This window comes from Chrysemys picta, chromosome 2 (assembly GCF_011386835.1).
Source record: "Chrysemys picta bellii isolate R12L10 chromosome 2, ASM1138683v2, whole genome shotgun sequence".
Lineage (NCBI taxonomy): Eukaryota > Metazoa > Chordata > Testudines > Emydidae > Chrysemys > Chrysemys picta.
The window spans coordinates 60,972,260-60,992,610 of NC_088792.1; the positions used below are offsets into that span (position 1 = coordinate 60,972,260).

At 42.4% G+C, this 20,351-nt stretch overlaps 1 protein-coding gene across 1 annotated transcript; it reads left to right on the top strand.

The window, feature by feature from the left end:
* Positions 1 to 15,399: 15,399 nt before the first annotated feature.
* On the top strand, positions 15,400 to 19,907 carry LOC135981322 (ATP-binding cassette sub-family B member 5-like). Its single transcript, XM_065583287.1, has 3 exons — positions 15,400 to 15,542; positions 16,737 to 16,907; positions 19,664 to 19,907. The coding sequence occupies exons 1-3, from the start codon at positions 15,528 to 15,530 to the stop codon at positions 19,817 to 19,819; spliced, it is 342 nt and encodes a 113-aa protein (XP_065439359.1). The 5' UTR covers positions 15,400 to 15,527; the 3' UTR covers positions 19,820 to 19,907.
* The last annotated feature ends 444 nt before the right edge of the window (positions 19,908 to 20,351 follow it).

Below are 20,351 nucleotides of genomic sequence, written 5' to 3' on the forward strand. Positions count from 1 at the left end.
AGGTTCATAGCATGGTTCTGGGCCAGGATCAGTACTAGACTATGTGTCAGAAGCTGCAGATCCACTGGTGACAGGCTGCACCTGAGGTGGGAGGGACCCGTGACAGGAAGGCAACGAGAAAGAGTGTTCTGCTCCTGTTCCTCATTTCCCCCTCTGTACTGCATGCAAAGGGACAGTGTGAGCAAGCTGAGCTGAACCTCTCGCTGTATCTCAAAGACTCAAAACCCTTCTGGCTAGATTTTGCCACTCCCCAGCACTGGGGCTCCAGCCCAGCCACATGCACACAACTGGTGGGATATAAATGAAAAGGAAGATTTAAGAGGGAAAAAAGGGGGTCAAGGAGAAAGGAAGAGGCTGTGGCTTCTGCCTCCGAGGTGCCTTGCCTGATGCTCCTATTGTAGCCCGTGGCTGAGGAGTTTTTCCACCCCCTCCTGCTGGCTGTTCCTGCCTAATCAGAGCCTTTTACCAGACCCTTTCTGACAGGGGTCTGCAGCCCATGGTTGGGCTTGATCTAGGGCCCCTCCCCCCTTGAGGATACTGCTCTGCTCCTTCACAGCAGGTTATTCCCCTGACCTGGTCTCATCTTTTTCATGGAGCTGCTTTCCTGTCCCCAAATGGGGCTTCCTCTGGCCCCTTTGCAAGGCTGATCCACTACCGCGAACCAGGGCTTCCTTTGCACTTCCCCCGCACCTGCTGCACATCTCCTGCTTCCACTGGGGTTTTCTGTGACCCCTCCCCCTCCTCAACCTTCCTGTCACCTGCTGACCTCAAGAACTTCGTGATTTGAGTCAACCTCTGCCCAAGTGATTTCTGCTGCTCAGGTGAGAAGATTCCTTCTGGGTCCCCTGTCACTTTTGCCCTCTCCGCCTGATGGCAACTGTTGCCTTATTGTGGCAGTTCCCTTCCCTCAATTCTGGCACGGCCCTGCCACTTAGAGCTGCCTGCTGCTTTGTGCTCCTGCTGCTTCCTCCCTTCTCTCCACAACGTTTCTCTGCACCTTCAACCCCACAGCTTGCTCAATGCTGCGCTTTTGTACGTTTCCCTCGGCTGTCCTTCTCTCAGCCTCCCCGCCAGCCCATTTCCGCACCCAAAATAGTAGCTTTTTATTTCAGCCAACATACAGTTTTAATTATAATCCCAGAGGTAGGAGGAAAAAATTATTACATAGGAAGGAGGGGATGAACCTGAGGTGATTCTCAGGGGGCCATGGATGTGTTTGAATCAGCCCTGCACTAACGTATATAAATCAGGAAGCAAAGCTGGTGTTCTAGCAAGAACCAGAGTTAGTGATGCTGGACTGCATCTCCTCCCAGAGGTTGTCTAAATCCCATTTTCGTCATTTAATAAAAGGCAGCAAGAGATTAGCAGCTAGTATTAAATAAAACTCCACTCTTACCCACCTCCTAAAGAAAACCCACAAACTTCTCATTGCCTTTTAATTCTTCAGCAGACAGTTGAAAATATTTTAAAGTTGCCATAAATCAAGGAGATGTTTTTAATCTAAATAAATGAGAGTGGTGCTTTCCTGAGAACTCCCCAGGCATCCCCAATCCAGGAAATGTCCGAGATTCCTGAGGAAAGAGAAGAACTACCGTGAATGATATTCTGCAGTTTTGTAACCCCACATTTTGTTATTGTGAGGAAACCAATTATCAACTCAGAGTTCAACCTAAAAGTATTAATTCATTTAGGACACTTTAATTCCGGCTCCTCCAGCCTGAGACATTCTGACTTTTGAAATATATTTAACTATTCACTGGTTTATTGTTCTAATTAGTAACTGGCAAATGGATTAAAAAACATCTTAACCCTGAATCAAATCATTAACTTTGTTACCAAAAAAACTCCCAGAAAACAAAACAACATCACAAATATTTTGACATTATTTTTACTCAATAATAAAATTGTAGGGGGAGTTACAAGACAGAATTAATCACCAGTTATTCTTTTATGGCTAATTTAAATTGTGATTTCCTCAGGTCAGTGACCTCTCTACACAGATTTTCTTCTCCGGTCTTCAGAGAGAGAGACTCTTTAGGGACACAGGGACACTGCACCTTCCAAGCTTAGCATCTCCAAAGAAATGAATATTTTGCATCGGTCTTTAATGAGGCTAATGAAGTGCTTAGGAATAGTGGCAGCGTGACGGGTGGGAATAAAGGAGGGGGGGTTAACATTACCGTATCCGAAGTAGAAGCCAAACTCAAACAGCTTAATGGGACTAAATCGGGCAGACCGGATGATCTTCATCCAAGAATATTAAAGGAACTGGCGCGAGAAATTGCAAGTCCGTTAGCGATAATTTTTAATGAATCGATAAACTCGGGGGTGGTACCGTTTGACTGGAGAATAGCTAATGTGGTTCCTATTTTCAAGAAGGGGAAAAAAAGTGACCTGGGTAACTACAGGCCTGTTAGGGTTCAGAGTAACAGCCGTGTTAGTCTGTATCCGCAAAAAGAAGAACAGGAGTACTTGTGGCACCTTAGAGACTAACAAATTTATTAGAGCATAAGCTTTCGTGGACTACAGCCCACTTCTTCGGATGCATATAGAATGGAACATATATTGAGGAGATATATATACACACACACAGAGAGCATAAACAGGTGGGAGTTGTCTTACCAACTCTGAGAGGCCAATTAATTAAGAGAAAAAAAACGTTTGAAGTGATAATCAAGCTAGCCAAGTACAGACAGTTTGATAATAAGTGTGAGAGTACTTACAAGGGGAGATAGAGTCAATGTTTGTAATGGCTCAGCCATTCCCAGTCCTTATTCAAACCGGAGTTGATTGTGTCTAGTTTGCATATAGTTTAATATCTGTAATATGCAAGGTCTTGGAAAAAAAGGAGAAAGTAGTTAAGGACCTTGAGGTCAATGGCAATTGGGACAAATTACAACATGGTTTTACGAAAGGTAGATCGTGCCAAACCAACGTGATCTCTTTCTTTGAGAAAGTAACAGATTTTTTAGATAAAGGAAATGTGGTGAATCTAATATACCTCGATTTCAGCAAAGCGTTTGATACGGTACCGCATGAGGAATTATTGATTAAATTGGAAAAGATGGGGATCGATATGAAAATCCAGAGGTGGATAAAGAACTGGTTAAAGGGGAGACTGTAGCGGGTTGTACTGAAAGGTGAACTGTCAGGTTGGAGGGAGGTTACCAGTGGAGTTCCTCAAGGTTCGGTTTTGGGTCCGATTTTATTTAATCTATTTATTACTGACCTCGGAACTGAATGTAGGAGTTTGCTGATAAAGTTTGCGGATGACATAAAGTTGGGAGGTATTGCCAATTCGGAGAAGGATCGGGATATCCTGCAGGGAGATTTGGATGACCTTGTAAACTGGAGTAATAGTAATAGGATGAAATTTAATAGTGAGAAGTGTAAGGTTATGCATTTAGGGATGACTAACAAGAATTTTAGTTATAAGCTGGGGACGCATCGATTGGAAGTAATGGAAGAGAAGAAGGATCTCAGAGTCCTGGTTGATCGCAGGATGACTATGAGTCGGCACTGTGACGTGGCCGTGAAAAAGGCTAATGCGGTCTTGGGATGCATTAGGTGAGGTATTTCTAGTAGGGATAAGGAGGTGCTGGTTCCGTTATACAAGGCACTGGTGAGACCTCATTTGGAGTACTGTGTGCAGTTCTGGTCTCCCATGTTTAAAAAGGATGAATTCAAACTGGAACGGGTACAGAGAAGGGCCACTAGGATGATCCGAGGAATGGAAAACCTGTCGTATGAAAGGAGACTCAAGGAGCTCGGTTTGTTTACCTTAACCAAAAGAAGGCTGAGGGGGGATATGATTGCTCTCTTTAAATATATCAGAGGGATAAATACCAGAGAGGGAGAGGAATTATTTCAGCTCAGTACTAATGTGGACATGAGAACAAATGGATATAAACTGGCCGTTGGGAAGTTTAGGCTTGAAATTAGATGAAGGTTTCTAACCATCAGAGGGGTGAAGTTCTGGAACAGCCTTCCGAGGGAAACAGTGGGGGCGAAAGAACTCTCTGGCTTTAAGATTAAGCTTGATAAGTTTATGGAGGGGATGGTTTGATGGGATAACGTGATTTTAGTCAATAGGTCAATAACGTGCCATCGCTGGTAATTAGTAACAATGGTCAATGATGGGATATTAAAAATTACTACAGAGAACTTTTTCCAGAGGATCTGGCTGGAGAATCTTGCCCGCATGCTCGGGGTTCAGCTGATCACCATATTTGGGGTCGGGAAGGAATTTTCCTCCAGCGTAGATGGCAGAGGCCCTGGAGGTTTTTCTCCTTCCTCCACAGCATGGTGCAGGGGTCGCTTGCTGGGCAGGGATCGCTTGCTGGAGGATTCTCTGCGAATTGAAGTCTTTAAATCATGATTTGGGGACTAAAACAGCTGAGTCAAGGGAGAGAATATTCCAGGAGTGGGGGGGTCAGCTTTTGTGGCCTGCATCATGCGGGAGGTCAGACTAGATGATCATAATGGTCCCTTCTGACCTTAAAGTCAATGAGTCTATGAGACTATGAAACTTCATCATCTGGTGAGAAAGAGTCCACCTCCCTCAAGCCCCCATGGAAATACCCAGCACGCAAACCAGTATTTGGGTTGTGTAGAGAATGGGAACATTTAAGTTGAAATGATTTGGCAGGCATGATGAGGAGTTTTTTAATGAGTCAATGTGATGGGAAGGAGTTATTAGTCATATCTATTACACCTGTGCCATCATTAATTAATAGAGAGACAAGGTGGGTGAGGTAATATCTTTTATTGGACCAACTTCTGTTGGTGAAAGAGACAAGCTTATGAGCTACACAGGGTTATTCTTCAATACTGCAAACAATAATTAGCTAATTGCTTCTCAGCCAGAAGGAAAGAACTAAGAGGCAGTAAGTGAAGCTTAATGGACACCTGGTCCTCATAAAAGAGGGAGAAAGTTCACTGTGAAGGAAAGAACCACAGAAAAAATAGGGACTCCTGTAAAGGAGTTGGGTGTGTAGGAAAGCCAGAAATCTCAGAAAGTCTCCTCTGGTATTGGAGGAAGGCGACTGAAGACAGAGTCCAGAAAAGGGTAGATTTGTTGAGAAACTTTGGATGCTGGTCTGAGTTTGTGTTGCCCTGAAAGGAATTGGACTTAGATGCTTCTCAGTGGGAGGCTGAATTGTGTACAGACAGAAGACCTGCAGGAGGCTCTGGAGGCTAATATTCCTGAAACATCCCACCCTGACGCAAGGGGGTACCCTAATGGTGTGCCATAAGTTTGCTTCTGACAGTCTTGGCTCCAGATTGTTACAGCTGTGGAATGGACAATAATCTAATGAGATGCAGGGAATTCAGGGACCCCCCAAAAATCTCTGGGATTTTATGAACAGCATCCTGTGATGCAAATATTGGGTGCACTGGTGGGATCAAAATCTGCCTTGTGTTATACCTATCTGCCTCATTGGGAGCATGTTTGGCATAAATAAAAAGAAAAAGGTTGGAACAAAAGTATTAAAGCATTTTCATTCTAGTAATAAAAAGTGGAATACTCATTAGAAAAGAATGAGAAAATATGGAGGACAGGACTAGTAGCAAGAAGTTAATGGTAGTAGCATTTTCTATTTCTGCAAGCCCCCTGCCCTGTAACCAGGGCCAGAGGAAAGTGTGCGTTTTGAAATGAGCTGGTCAGAGCAATTCAGCCAGAAATTAAAGTAAATATCAATCTTTAGTTAGAAATATCAGCTCCCTCTATTGAAGGATCTTCTGTTTCTCCACACAGTTAGATGAGCAGCAAAAGGTGCCACAGGACTCTTTGCTGCTTTTACAGATCCAGACTAACACGGCTACCCCTTTGATACTTGACTATTAGATGAGTTTCCCATCTGATTACTGAGACAGCTGTGACAGAGGGTATTGCTAATAGCTTTGTTTGGTGGTCTTGCCAAATGCTCTGTCCTAAATGTGGCTCTCAGTTACATATATGCAACCCTATTGGCCTCAGTGGGTGCAAGTAGAAATCTGCCCAGTGTGCCCCAGGGAAGGCTACCTTGGCTCATTTAAAATTGAGGTATTGGAGTGTGCCCATACTATGATAAGTGACTTTAACATTAACATTGTGGGGGCTATTGTTTTTCAATAATATCAAATCACCAATGTACAATTAAGGTGTTTTTTCTAGCTACCAGTTTCACAAATTAAAACTTAGATCACGGGTCCAACTGTATTATTTTTGGCACCATCTGAAATATGGGACTCAGTTAACAATTCTGTAGGTTGTGCATAAGCCTGAAGACAGTCCAGCTCACATTCCTAATGTTGTATTGGGTAGCTCTGTTGCAGTAAGAGTAGCTAGATCTACAGGGGCCAGATCTGTAGAGTAAAAATGGGGCCGTTTATATAGTCACTTTTCTGAGCACAACCCTGCTGTAGTGTTTACAAGAAATGTGTAAGCAACTTGGCATTACACACACAACAGTGACCTCTAATGGTTCAAAAAGGTACCCTTCCCTTTTTTTTTCTGTTTAAAATGTCTAGAGTAATTGTTAGGTGTATTATCAATAACATGAATGTGTTTAGCAGTCTTTCTTTAACTAGCAGTCTGTCAAATAATAGTATTTAACAACTTAAAGTAGAATACAACCCTGGGAACTAATCCCTGCAGACCAGCAAGATCCAGACATAAGTGCAAGATGTCTGAAAACTTCTATAGGAAGGAGCTGAACTTATGGTCTTAAAGATGCAGGCTCTATTTTCACTATAGATTCACTGATTCCAAGGTCAGAGGGAACCACTGTGATCATTTATTGTGACACCCTGCATAAAACTAGGGTTACCATATTTCAACACTGAAAAAGAGGACACTCCATGGGGGCCCTGCCCCTGCCCCATCTCCGCCCCTTCCCCACCCCCGGCCCCGCCCCAACTCTGCCCCAGCCCACCCCTTCCCCAGAGTCCCTGCCCCAACTCTGCCCCCTCCTCTGAGCACCCTACATTCCCCCTCCTCCCTCCCGCTCTGATCTTGGTTGGGGGTTGCTAAGTGCTTCCCTGCTCCCCACTTGCCCTGCAGCCCCCCCGCCCCTGCAGCCTCTGAGACCCCTGCTCCCCACTCACCCTGCAGCCTCCGTTCCCCCCGCCTGCCCTGCCCCTGCCGCCTCTGTGACCCCTGCTCCCCATTCGCCCTGCAGCCTCTGCGATCCCCACCTGCTCTGCACCTGCACCCAACTGCCTGCTCTGCTCCCCCTGCCTGCTCTGCCCCTCCAGCCCTGCTCCTGCAGCCTCTGTGACCCCTGCTCCTCACTCGCCCTGCACCCCCCGCCCCTGCAGCCTCTATGCCCGTGCCTGCCCTGCTCCCCCGCTCCTCTGGCAGCCTCTGCCTGCTGGGGGCTTCAGACGCTCGGCGGCGCCGGTCCCTGCAGCCCCGGACGCAGCTTCCTTCCTGCCACCGAGCACGTTCCCCGGCCTGTCTGTCCCCACCGGAAACAGCTCCCATGGCGCTGGGTTCCGAGCTGCGCGGGGCAACGGGGCCACAGGAAGGGTCCCCCAGTGCCCGGGGGGTCCCCGCCCGTGAGGGAAGCCTGAGCCCCCCCACCATTCCCCATCTGAGCATTGTAGCTGGGGTGGCTGGGCTGCGCTGTGGACCCGGCAGATCGTGCTGGGCAGACCCTGGCTTATGCTTCCCAATTTCCCCGAACATGTCCGGCTCTTTGGAAATTCCCCCCGGATGGGGATTTGAGCACCAAAAAGCCGGACATGTCCGGGGAAATCCGGATGTATGGTAACCCTAATAAAACAGTCTATAGACCTCCCCAAAATTATTTCTGTTGAGCTAGAGTCTATCTTTTTAAGTGAACCTAATATACCACAAGCAGTTTATATTCTTGCAATTCATCTGTTTTGGAGAAAGTTGGCTAGAATCTCCCCCTTCCCTCCCCCCATGTTTGTTGGTTGGTTTAAACACTTAATGAAAACAGCTAATCCAAGAAGAGGAGTAAGGACAGACCATTAAATCCTTTTTCCATATCTCTTTGGGAATCTCTGGTATTCCAAGGCCATATAGAGTGAGAAGGCTAATGTGACAGGGTATCTCATCCTTGTAAGACTGATAGGACCTGGGGTCAGTCCACCTCTGTTTTTGGAGGTCTTATGGATGCAAGGACTTAGGAAACAGGAGCTATTGGTGAAGGGATGCAGTTCCAGGAATAAGTTTTATTTTGGGATAAACTCAGGCTCTGCTCCTGGCCTGGTCCCAGCCCTCTGCAGCCCTTATCAAAAATTACACTACAATTAGCTTAAAAACTTGAAAGCTTCCATGCTGATGATGGGTTCTGCTCAATAATGATCCAATGCAGTGCGGACCGATACGTGTTCATTTCCATCATCTGAGTCAGATGCCACCAGCAGAAAGTTGATTTTCTTTTTTGATGGTTCAGGTTCTATAGTTTCCACATCACAGTGTTGCTCTTTTAAGATTTCTGAAGGCACGGTCCACACCTCATGCCTCAGATTTTGGAAGGGACTTCAGATTCTTAAACATTTGGGTCGAGTGCTGGAGCTATTTTTAGAAATCTCAAATTGGTACCTTCTTTGTGTTTTGTCAAATCTGCAGTGAAAATGTTCTTAAAATCAACAACATATGTTGGGTCATCATCTGAGACTGCTATAACATGAAATATAGGCAGAATATGGGTAAAACAGAGCAGGGGACATACAGTTCCTCCCCAAGGAGTTCAGTCATAAATTTAATTAACACATTTTTTTAATGTGTCGCCAGCATGGAAGCATGTCCTCTGGATCAGTGGCCGAAGCATGAAGGAACATATGAATGTTTAGAATATCTGGCATGTAAATACCTTGCAATGCTGGCTACAAAACTGCCATGAAAATGCCTGTTCTCACTTTCAGGTGACATTGTAAACAAGAAGTAGGCAGCATTATCTCCTGCAAATGTAAACAGACTTGTTTGTCTGAGCGATTGGCTGAACAAGAAGTAGGACTGAGTGGACTTGGAGGCTCTAAAGTTTTACATTGTTTTGTTTTTGAATGAATTTATTTTTTGTACATAATTATATTTTTATAAGGTCAACTTTCATGACAAAGAGATTGCATTACAGTACTTGTATAAGGTGAATTGAAAAATACCATTTATTTTGTTTTTTTACCATGCAAATATTTGTCATCAAGAATATAAAGTGAGCACTGTACACTTTGTATTCTGTGTTGCAATTGAAATGAATACATTTGAAAATGTAGAAAACATCCAAAAATCTTTAAGTAAATAATATTCTATTGTTTGACAGCATGATTAATGATGATTAATTTTTTAATCGCTTGACAGCTCTAATAAAAATGAGAGAGAAATAGAGATAATATACATATTATTCTAAACTACCTTCAGCTGAAAAAATTGCTTCCACCCCCCCCCCCCCCGAGACATTAATGAATGAATGATGGCATTGGAGACAAATTCACTCAGCTATTTCAAAACATGTCAATGTTCGCAGTAGGCACAGTGATTGGCTTTGTGAAGGGATGGATATTTACACTTGTGATCCTATCCACAAGCCCCCTCGTAGTACTATCAGCAGCATTTCGTTCTAAGGTAGGCAAGATTTTAAAGATTAATGTGTAACAAAAGGCAATTTCATGGAAACGGTTTATGCTATATACTTGCCAAAATTACAGTTACCGAAAAGCTCAGATTTCCACTAGTGAAATCCTGTGTCTTATTCTTATGTGTGAATAAATGTACATTTTGACCTCTAAATTACCAAATTACATTTTAAGTATTAACTTTCCTTTAGTCGGAGTTTAAGAGCTGTTCACAATTGCTAAGAGCATGGTTCATGAAAAGAAAATAAACTAAAAGAAAAATGCCTGATTTAAAAAAAATAGTTTCTTTGCACAGACAAACAGGTACATAGATATATTTAGGCCAATTCAAATTGTTTTATCTTTAAAAATGGAGAAACTTTCTAATATTAATTAATATTAGACAATCTCTTCATTTTAACAAGTAAATTATCCAGATAAACATTGTGTTGTCTTTATTAATAACAAAAAAGCTGCCACTAGGCTCATCAGAAGATGATAGGAAAGAGAACTATTCTCCTAGCAAATCTAGTGGGTTTTATTCATATGTTAGAGTGGTAAATGAAAACTCTGATACAATAAGCAGCTAACACATGTTCAGTGCCATTTGTTTACTCTAAATACATGTCATACTTTGGATAGCTTTGAATCACATACAATATGGGTAACAATGTCAGATTTCAATGATTAACATGACTACAGAAGTTTAGACAAGAGATTCAAACACAGGATAGCTATTGATCACATGTACAGAGCACATCATGTATGACACGTACATTCTGATAATGCTACAGCCGGTTTAATATGCTTAAACCCAGTTAAATTTCAGAGTAAAAAAAAAGAAGAGTCTCAAATCCATCCAATCGGGTCCTTATTGAAGGCAGTGCTGGAATCCAGATGCAAAAAGACATAACAAAATGGCTTGAGATGATGGAATTGTTAGCAGTAGCACAGAAATAAATAAAGATGGGTCTTAAGACCACATGATTTACTGTAGAGTCAATCACTCAGGCCTGATCTTGCATTAGGATATGAACCCATATCCTCTTTGAAGGGTGTAACCTATGGCAGGATAGATCCCTAAAACAAGCTCAGGAAATCAATAGGTCTGACTCTCAATGTCTTTTTTAATTTATGACTTTGTCTGCAGCCACAATGACTAACCTATGTTTGTCTTTTTAACAGATATACAAGTAAACTAGGAGAAGCAAAAAACCTTGGTATAAAAAAGGCTATTGCTTCTAAGCTGTTTCTTGGGTTTTTGTACCTAATTATTAATGGATGCTACGGGCTTGGGTTTTGGTATGGAACTACCTTAATTCTTGATGAGAATACTGGCTATTCAATTGGGACTGTCCTGGCTGTAAGTGTCATATTTTAACATCAGTGTTTTTCTACAAACTAATTTCATTGTGAAGGTGATGTTGAGTATATGATATGTTGGCTATAGGCAGGGACAAGAGATATCATATGTATGGAGAATCCACAACTGCTCAGGCGCTGGGTTCTTTCCATAACTTCCTGCAGAGTTGGTTGTGTTCTGTAAAATATAAGTTAAAATTAAGTTCCTTACCCTTTTGGTTGTGTTTGTTTTCCATGAACATTCATGCAGTTTGTTTTACCAGCACAAATGTGCATAGAAGATGAATGTTAAATTTACTTTCCAAAAGCATTCACACCAGACACAAGGATTATTATAATTGCACTCAGAGAACAGAAACAATACCATGCGACTATATGACCAATCACAACTAAATAGCAGTAAATGAAGTTAATTGAAAACGTAATCAGATAATTTAAAATAACTAACAAATTAGAGAAAATCATAATCTGCTCATTTCCACAACCAGAAGAGGAGGTGAAATTTGCCTAATAGATTCTTCCTCACAAATGACTGGTAGGTAGAGTGGCTGTATGTACTACTCACATCTTGTGTTCCTATTCATTTGAAGGATATTCTACAGAATAAAGTTAAAAGTTTGACTATGTGGAGTCTTTAATTGTTTGGAAAATTGGAACTCTATTTACTGCTTGCCTTAAAACTCAGAGTAATAGTGAGGTTTATGGTGTAGTCAGCTAAAGATATGTTGGACTTTCACAGTGGGTTTGCAGGTTTTCTGTAAAACTTTATCTAGCAGTGGTAAAGGCCATTCACTTTAATGAGCCAATAAATATTTTTGAATGATTTTTTTTTAATATTTGGTGTTAAAATATACTACAATAGAGGCAAGTAGAATAGAAAACAAAAATAGTCATTTTCTTTCTGTCTTATGTAGAAATTCCATAGAATTTTGCCAAAAATCCTTCTCAGTTTCTATTGTTCCAGACTATAAGGTATTGTGCTGGCATTCCAAGTTTTAAACTTAATTCTTTTGATACTTAAGGAATGTCTTGTGAATGACATAGCAATGATGGGGCTGATCCTGCGGTCTTTTCTGAGGCATAGCTCCAATGGTCATAAATGGGAGTGTTGTTTAAATCAAGACTATAGGACCAGTCTTTAATTTTGGATTTGTTTTCAGTGTGGGTTTCATCTTCTTCCTCCTCCATGTTTTCTTCTGTGTAACTTTTAGTAGTTATTGCCTGGGCACAGCAGCACCACACTTTGAAACTTTCTCTATTGCTAGAGGAGCTGCCTTTAAAGTTTTCAAGATAATTGATCAGGTACGGATCCTTCTACCCTGCCCTCATAACTGGGCTATTATCTTGTATGAGAACACTAACGATAGAACAATAAAGTAGTGATAAGCAAAAAGTCATGGTAATTTCCATTGAAAAATAAAGGAGGAAAAAATTAGTGTTTGCCAAATGGAAAAAGACCAAACTGGCTTAGAAAGAACCATTATGTTCAGGCTCTTAAAAGGAAATTACAAACAATAGAATGCAGTGACCAACGCAAAGTAACTATGGCAGCTAGCCTTAGACTGCAAATTACCCGATGCTAAAACGGGTGTGGTGTGGAAGATGTTTTAAATTGTAGAATAAAAATATGAAATATTCAGGCTATAATGATATCTCCCTCCCTGAACTGTGCATTTGTAAATTATTTGCTTAAATTTTAATTTTTTTCCACTCCCCAGAAACCCATTATAGATCGTTTTTCTTCAAATGGACACAAACTCGATCACATAAAGGGAGCACTTGAATTTAATAATGTACAGTTCAGTTATCCTTCAAGACCAGATGTCCAGGTAGGAGAAACACCTATTCTGTGCTGTGTTGTAGTCACTGTGACTACAACTTGAAATATGGCATGTTACTTTTGTATTATGCTAAAAGAGTTGTGTGCTTTAGAGGACAGGATGGAAGCATGGCAGATTGGAGTCAGGTGGTTGATTTGAGTTCCATGCGTAGAGAGGAAACATAAAAGAAGGCATGGAGAAGAGTGTTGGAGAAGAATGTAAAAAGGGGTTGTCAGCCAATGGAATGTTTGAGCTGCGTGAGGCAAGAAAGGTGTGGCCTCTAAAAAGGACAAGAGAAGAGAGATTGGAAGAAGCAAAGTTATGCAGGGTCCTGAAGGTGAGCCCAAGGGCTTGACGGTGATGCAGGAGGTGTGCAGGAGCCAATGGAAGGACTTCAAGAGGGACTGACTGTGGTCAGAATCATGAGAGTAGATGACTTTTTGCTGCAGAACACTGGACAAATTAGAGTATGTGAGGTGTCAGGAAGGGCAGGTTCCAGTGGTTGAGGTATGAGACAAGATCAGAGCCAGAATTTGCAATGAGAATGAGTGGGTTTTGAAAATGTAGCAGGGATAAATCTGGCAGGATTTAGTGACAGAATCTCATTAATTTGAGATTGTTCTACATTTTATTTTTTAACTACCACAAGGTTTTGAAAGGTCTCACTCTGAAAATTGACTGTGGACAAACGGTGGCATTGTTTGGCAGTGGTGGATGTGGTAAGAGCACAATGGTCCAGCTGCTTCACAGGTTTTATGATCCACAGGAAGAAGTGGTGAATACAACCATTCTAGAGCATAGTACTGTTTACATAGGTATTAAAATAGTAATATACAAAGAATTATAGCTATACAAGTCCTCAAGGAGAAAGGAGACAAGTGGAGCACAAAGTTGGGGATATTGTACCCAACTATAATACACAAGATTTTGGGCCAATCAGCCACTGTTCCTCCCATCTGATGCTGGGAGATGTAACAAAAGTCTAACTCTTACAAAGTGAGCCTTACAGCCCTCAGAGAGTGGATCACTTGGAAGTTACATAAATCACGGGCAAGCATTTTAAATACTGTAGGGTGTTTTCTGTTCTGAGCAGCCTCACCTTTTATATTAGGAATTTGTTGCAGATACTGGGCTTGGTTTTAGAACACCCAAACACACACTTGGCTGGTGTTCTGCATATTGGGTAGCCTACTTGCTTAACAGTGTTGTTTATAGGGTTTCCTGTGGTGGGTAGATATTGTCTTGAATTGAAATAAACACAACGTTTAATTATTAAATATTATTTAGTTGTGTCCTTTGCTGGCAGATCTTTGCCAAGGAGTCTGGCCCCAGAGCTCAGTTCGAATCACCTGCTACCTGCTATTCAGATCTACTGTAGATCTACTAGTAGATCAGATCCACGCTCCTCCGAGGGACCTGGAGGCTCATGGTATTTAATATAGTATGTGATGAGAGGAGAGAGAGGCTATTGTTTTTTAAGCTTAACTACTTTAGAGGTGTTCATATGCCACAGTGATAGGGGCCATATATGTATCTAAATCGATTGAGGTAACATGACCATGTAGGAAGGTGAGGCCACTGATTATCCATACTTAAGTTACTCCATCCTTGTGGCTCATTCCAGAATCTGAACTTCTTGTCCTGGTGCTGTGACTTGGCAAGCGAGTTTTGGAGAAGTGGGCCAGGGTCCTGATAGGACAATCTCTGGGCTTGGCCTTCTCGCAACTCTGTCCTCCAGGCCACTACATAATGGTGATCCCCTCCATGTGTGAAATGGGAAAAAAATACAGCCAAGCACATCCCACCCCGGCTCCGGAGTCACACAGTCCTGTGAGAGTGCACGTAGAAGACCGGTGTTCATCTCAAAGATTGTCTGACGCTTAAATCTGTCCTCTCCTATTTGCTATCCAGACAAAGAATTTTCATGGCCATTTCTGAGCACAGCTAAAGTGTAAAGTGCCAAACCTTGTGTTACCTCCTCCACCATATGGATTACCTGCATAGGACTGATCTCCCATTTAAGATACATGTTGGTTGTTCTTTTTCCCTTCTATCCTCCTTGCACCATGCTTCATGCAGGCTTTAGGGCGTTTGTCAATAAACCATAATACCATATGGTTGATAAGCAGAGATGGCCTCCGCTAGTTTCAAATTTTCCTTTCCTGCAAAAATGAAAAACATCTCTAGTCAACACTACGTAAGGGATGGTAGGATTCAGATTGAGGGTCCCTTCCTTTTTCCTTTACTTTGGCCTTACTGCAGGTGTGGTGCCCAGCAGAGGCAAATCTCCACTTGGTGTATGGAAACATCTGGCCAAGGACTATTTCTTCACTGAAACAAAAATAATTCCTCACTTTTCTCATGAATCCTAAATCTGCCCTAACAAACTGAATGGGAAGATTTTGCCCTAAACATTTGTAGGTTTAAAAAGATTCAAGAACACGATGGTCTTTTTGATCTGTTTGTATAACACCTAGCACAATGGGGTCATGGTCCATGATTAGGGCTTCTAGATGCTATGATAATAGAAAATAATAAGAAAAATAATAATATACAACCTCAGGCTCTCATAGTCGTTTTTTTCTTTAGATCATAGTGGACGGACACGACATAAAGTCCCTTAATCTGAGACATTACCGAGAATTCATTGGTGTGGTCAGTCAGGAAACTGTTCTGTTTGTGACAACAATTAGAAACCATATAAGATATGGCTGAGAGGATGTAACTGATGAAGAAATTGAGAATGCAGCATAAGAAGCAAATGCTTATGATTTTATCATGGAGTTTCCTGATGTAAGTATGGTACTTAAAATAACCTGCATTCTTAGAAATAAAATGAGATATTGCGATATGACCAGAAAAGAAACCATTTTTTTTGTGTGTGTGGCAGAAGGAATTTACAGTAATTGCTTCTCTAAATTCTCTGAAACAGACATGTAAGGAAATGGAAATAAACCCAGGCTGGGTCGGGGGAGGGATAACTGTGAATCTAAAAGCTGGAAGCATGAATGACTCTGATATAAATGCATCTTAAAAGTAAGAACTACAGTTGTCTTTCCTTCAATCTCAACCCCAAGTTGAGGGACAGCTGCCCCGCTGCAAGATCACAGAATATGGATAACCAAAACTCAGCAACAGCTGATAAATGTAAGCAGGGAAACATTGATTTTTACAGCCACCTTGTGGCCAAGAGTGGAAATTGCAGTGTCGTTCAAAATTTGTATTTTTAGGCATATAAGGTGGTGATCAAGGTAGTGCTTATGGCACAAAGGCCCCAGTTCAATAAGGCACTTGAGCATGCGCATGGCTTCAGGCACATGAGTATCCTCACTGTCAATAGAACTACTTACGTGTTTCATAGGGTGACCCGATGTCCCAATTTTATAGGGACAGTCCTGATTTTGGAGGCTTTTTCTTATATAGGCACCTATTATCCCCCATCACCATCCTGATTTCTTACACTTGCTGTCTGGTCACCCTAGTGCTTCAAGTTATATAGGTGCTTCAGTACTGGCTGAATCAGGGCAGCAGATCTGACATGTATTTTTTTGAGGGAGGCTGCGGCTGAGTGGATAAGATTTGGGTCTTTCACATCAGGAACCTGTGTTCCAGTACCAGATCGAGCAGAAACTCCCTCTATCGCCCTGGGATGCTCCTCTGGTCCTTAGTACCCCATCTGAAAAAATTCCTTGACCACCTGCTTGTGGGAATGTTTTTGCTACTGAAAGTGACTTTGTGTAGATTTCATTCCAAATGGGATTTGTGTCCTGCACTCTGGGGATCAGACAATACATAACCTTAGCTTTCATTTCACTAGGGTGCTCCCATAATACAGAATTATCTTGTGGGCCTGATCCAAAGTCCGTTGAAATTAAGGTTGGGGGGTGATGTGTCTTTCCATAGATTTCAATGGACTGTGGATCAAGCTCTATTTAGTGGTTAATTGTTTAGACTGCAAAACTGATGGTGTCTCTGCCATGTTCTCAGAAATTCAATACCCGTGTAGGAGAAAGAGGAGCCCAGATGAGTGGTGGCCAGAAGCAGAGAATAGCCATAGCTCGAGCTTTGGTGCACAACCCTAAAATTCTCTTGTTAGATGAGGCCACATCCGCTCTGGATACAGAAAATGAGTCAGTAGTCCAAGCTGCACTGGAAAAGGTAAATGCTGGGTTATTGACACAACCTCTAGCTCCATCTTCTTGAATCAAATATATTTTCTTTCAAAGCAAGGAATAGATGAACAAGATTATTATTGTACTGCAATGACAGGGATGATTTACTCAATTACTGCCAAATGCTGCCCATTGTTCAGCAGTAACAATGCTGTAACCCCACTGGGAACAACAGTAACCACGTGGTAACTCTCACCGTGGCCCAATCCTGCAGTGAGGCTCTGTATGGGTGAGCCCTCATTGCAAGACTGGGGTCTAAATCACATAGATATAATGAATGTATGGTTATGTGGTTATGGGGCCCAAAAGTTGCCCTGATGCACATGCAAACCCATTGGCTACCATCAGATTGTAAATAGGGTGCAAATCAGTGAGGGCAACATTTGTCCTTTGGCAAATAATTTGTCACCATTTGAGCTTTTAGAATCAACATCTTGTCCGTTTCTTGAAAATCAATTTTAAATACACAAACATCTGAATTGGTACAATAGATATTTCGGTACTTTCAAATCATCAGACCAATGCTAACAAAAATGCAAATGGGGTATTAAGAAGCACTACAGTAATGTTAATCTTTTGAGTGTGTAAATATTGATACCTTCTAGTTCATGCTTTTCATAGAGATGTGCACTGCCAAAGAAGTGTGCATTGATTATTATTCCACTGCATGTCACTCATGGCTACTCCCTCCAGAAAACAGATCCTCAGCACTGATGAACACTTTGTCTACACGGCACTGGCAAAGTGCACCAAAGGGGTGTGATTTGTGAAGCGTGGTACAGTGTTGTGCTCTAACTGCCCTTTAAAAGGTACCTAGTTCATGTTAATATAGTCCTGTTTCAAATGGGACTACGTGAATGTGAACCAGGTACCTTTTAGGGTATGTCTACACGGCAATTAACCACCTGTGAGTGGGCCTGTGTCTGCAGACTTTTGCTTGTGAGGCTCATGATGTAAAACTGAGGGTAGACATTTGGGCTTGAGCTGGATCCTGAACTCTAGGACCCTCCCCCCTCATGGGGTCCCAGAGCCTGGGTTCCAACCTGAATGTCTACACTGCAATTTTATAGACCCACAGACTGAGCCCCCTGAGTCTGAGTCAGCTGACCTGGGCCAGCCTCAGGTGAGATATTGCAGAGTAGATGTATCCTGGGTGTCTTTATGCCACTCTGGCAGCAAAGAAGACCCTTACAGAAGCCTCAAGAAGACAGTTGAGAGCTCCCACAGTTCAGGAAAACTCCTGGGAGGTGTGAGGCTAGCGTAGCCAACTTCATGCTACCTGGGCCCCTGTATAGAGGCATGTTGGTGTTGGATCATATTAAAGAAGGTCTGTACTAAAATCACAAGTAAGTTTTTGATTCCCAATGGTTTAAATTCCAGAGCATTGCTAATTAAGAGGTCTCTTGCTTCCTGTTTCTCCCCCTCTCTGTGTGAAACTCGCAAGCTGCTAGTTGTGTTAGTACATCCTAAGACAGAGTCTGTTCTCAAAGCGATACTTTGTAACAACAACTGCTCACAGAGAGGGAGACTCAAAGCGGTACTTTGTAACAACAGAAACAGCACACAGAGACTCCCACCCTTTGTAGTTTTTATCTCGCTTTGTTCTGAGTGTTATATGGCGGGAAGCTCGAGTAACTTTGTAACACCCCGAGAGTTGTTAAAGTCGGGAGAGACAGCAAAATAACAATTGTGACTAAAATAGAGATAGAGAATGGATGTGGATGGATGCTTGGTGTAGATAATAAATGAACGAGCAGGGAAGTGCCAGCCTAAGAGTTCAATATCCATCGGCCGAAGAATGCGCAGAGTGGAGACAACTGGATGGCCCCGGAGGGCAAACCGGAATCCATCCAACCATCCCAAGGATGAGAGAACTGAAGAACAAAATAAACACCTGATAGTCGTCATGGAGCCATCATGACAATAGCATGATGAAGCAATTCCCATAGACTAACATAGGAATAAATTCCTATAAAAACGGATTATAAGGGCTGAGGACTCTGAGACTGGTTACGCGACCACCCTCTAGGAGCATCGGATGCGCATCTGACAAAGACTCAGCTCCATCTCGTGTACAGGCTACCTGGCCAGTACTCTGTCACGAGCAACCTCTAGGCTGGTAACTATAACAACTCTGCAGAACTTGTATGAATGATTGTATAAATGGATATATAGATAAGTAAGGAATAGTAGTAATATAGAATTGTATATTCGGATCTTGTTATTGTATTTACAGTAAATGAAGCATTTTGCCTTATCCCCCTTACAAGATCCTGTGGGTCATAGTCTTCTTCTTTTTATTATTATGATGATGATATAACACTGGGGCAGGGCTAGAGCACATGTTGCTCCATCTGCTCCTCTGAAAGGAATCAGTCCCTATGAGACTGTTCCACATGGCATAACCTAAAGCAGCTCAGAGTTTCACTCCCATCGATTTTATTTGCTAAACATCCTGACAATACATGAGTTTTTCCACAACTGACAACTAAAACCTTTCGTCCCCTGGTTCTGTCTCTGCTGAGCTACAGGAGACCTGCTTGCCGGCATCCACACTAAACAAACTCAGAAAGCTTGTTTTGCTTCCCCTGATTTTCTTGACTCTCTCTCTCTCTCTCTCTTTAATTATTCTATTCAAAATTTAAAAAGTAACTACAGTCTCAATATGACCAATTAGAGTAAATTACAATAAATCTCCAAGCCACAGGGGACACAAATCACAATGTGGTTGTTTGTTTACAGGCCAGCAAAGGTCGAACCACTCTTGTAATAGCTCATCGGCTTTCCACCATTCGGACTGCAAATGTAATAGTGGCCATAGCTGTTGGTCCTGTGGCTGAAGTAGGAACACATTCAGAGCTGATGGAGAAAAGGGGGTTATACCCCAGGATGTGCTGAAATCAGGCCCCCTTCCCCACCCTCCAGCTTCCTTGTAGCACAGCTCCTTTGGCAACTGCTCTGTGTGGAATCCCAACTAACGGGATGGATGGAAGCTTTCACAGCACAAATGGGGTTCCAAAGAAAAGGTAACAGTCTAGTCTGTAATTCTGCTGCCTAATTTTGATGTTGGATCCACACTACACACAGAATCTGTCAGAATCCAGATGCCCCCTAACTTTGCTAGACAACCAGGTGCTTGTACAATTACATTTGTAGTGCAGTATATACACACAAGTATAGACACCATTTTCAGCATTTTCCCCCATTGTTGCTCTAGCACCCAGTGCAACTTCAATGGCAGAAATGGTGCTAGCGTACTGTAGGTAGAGCACAGGCACTTTTACTACCATGTTCTCTAACCAGGGTTAGAATAGAGGCTGATCTACCTGGTTCTGTCACCGTTGCTAGCCCAACCGTGAGAGACGTGCTAGTAGTTTTGTTTAATGGATACAAGGCCTGGACTGGCACTAAGGCTGTGACAGTGGAACAA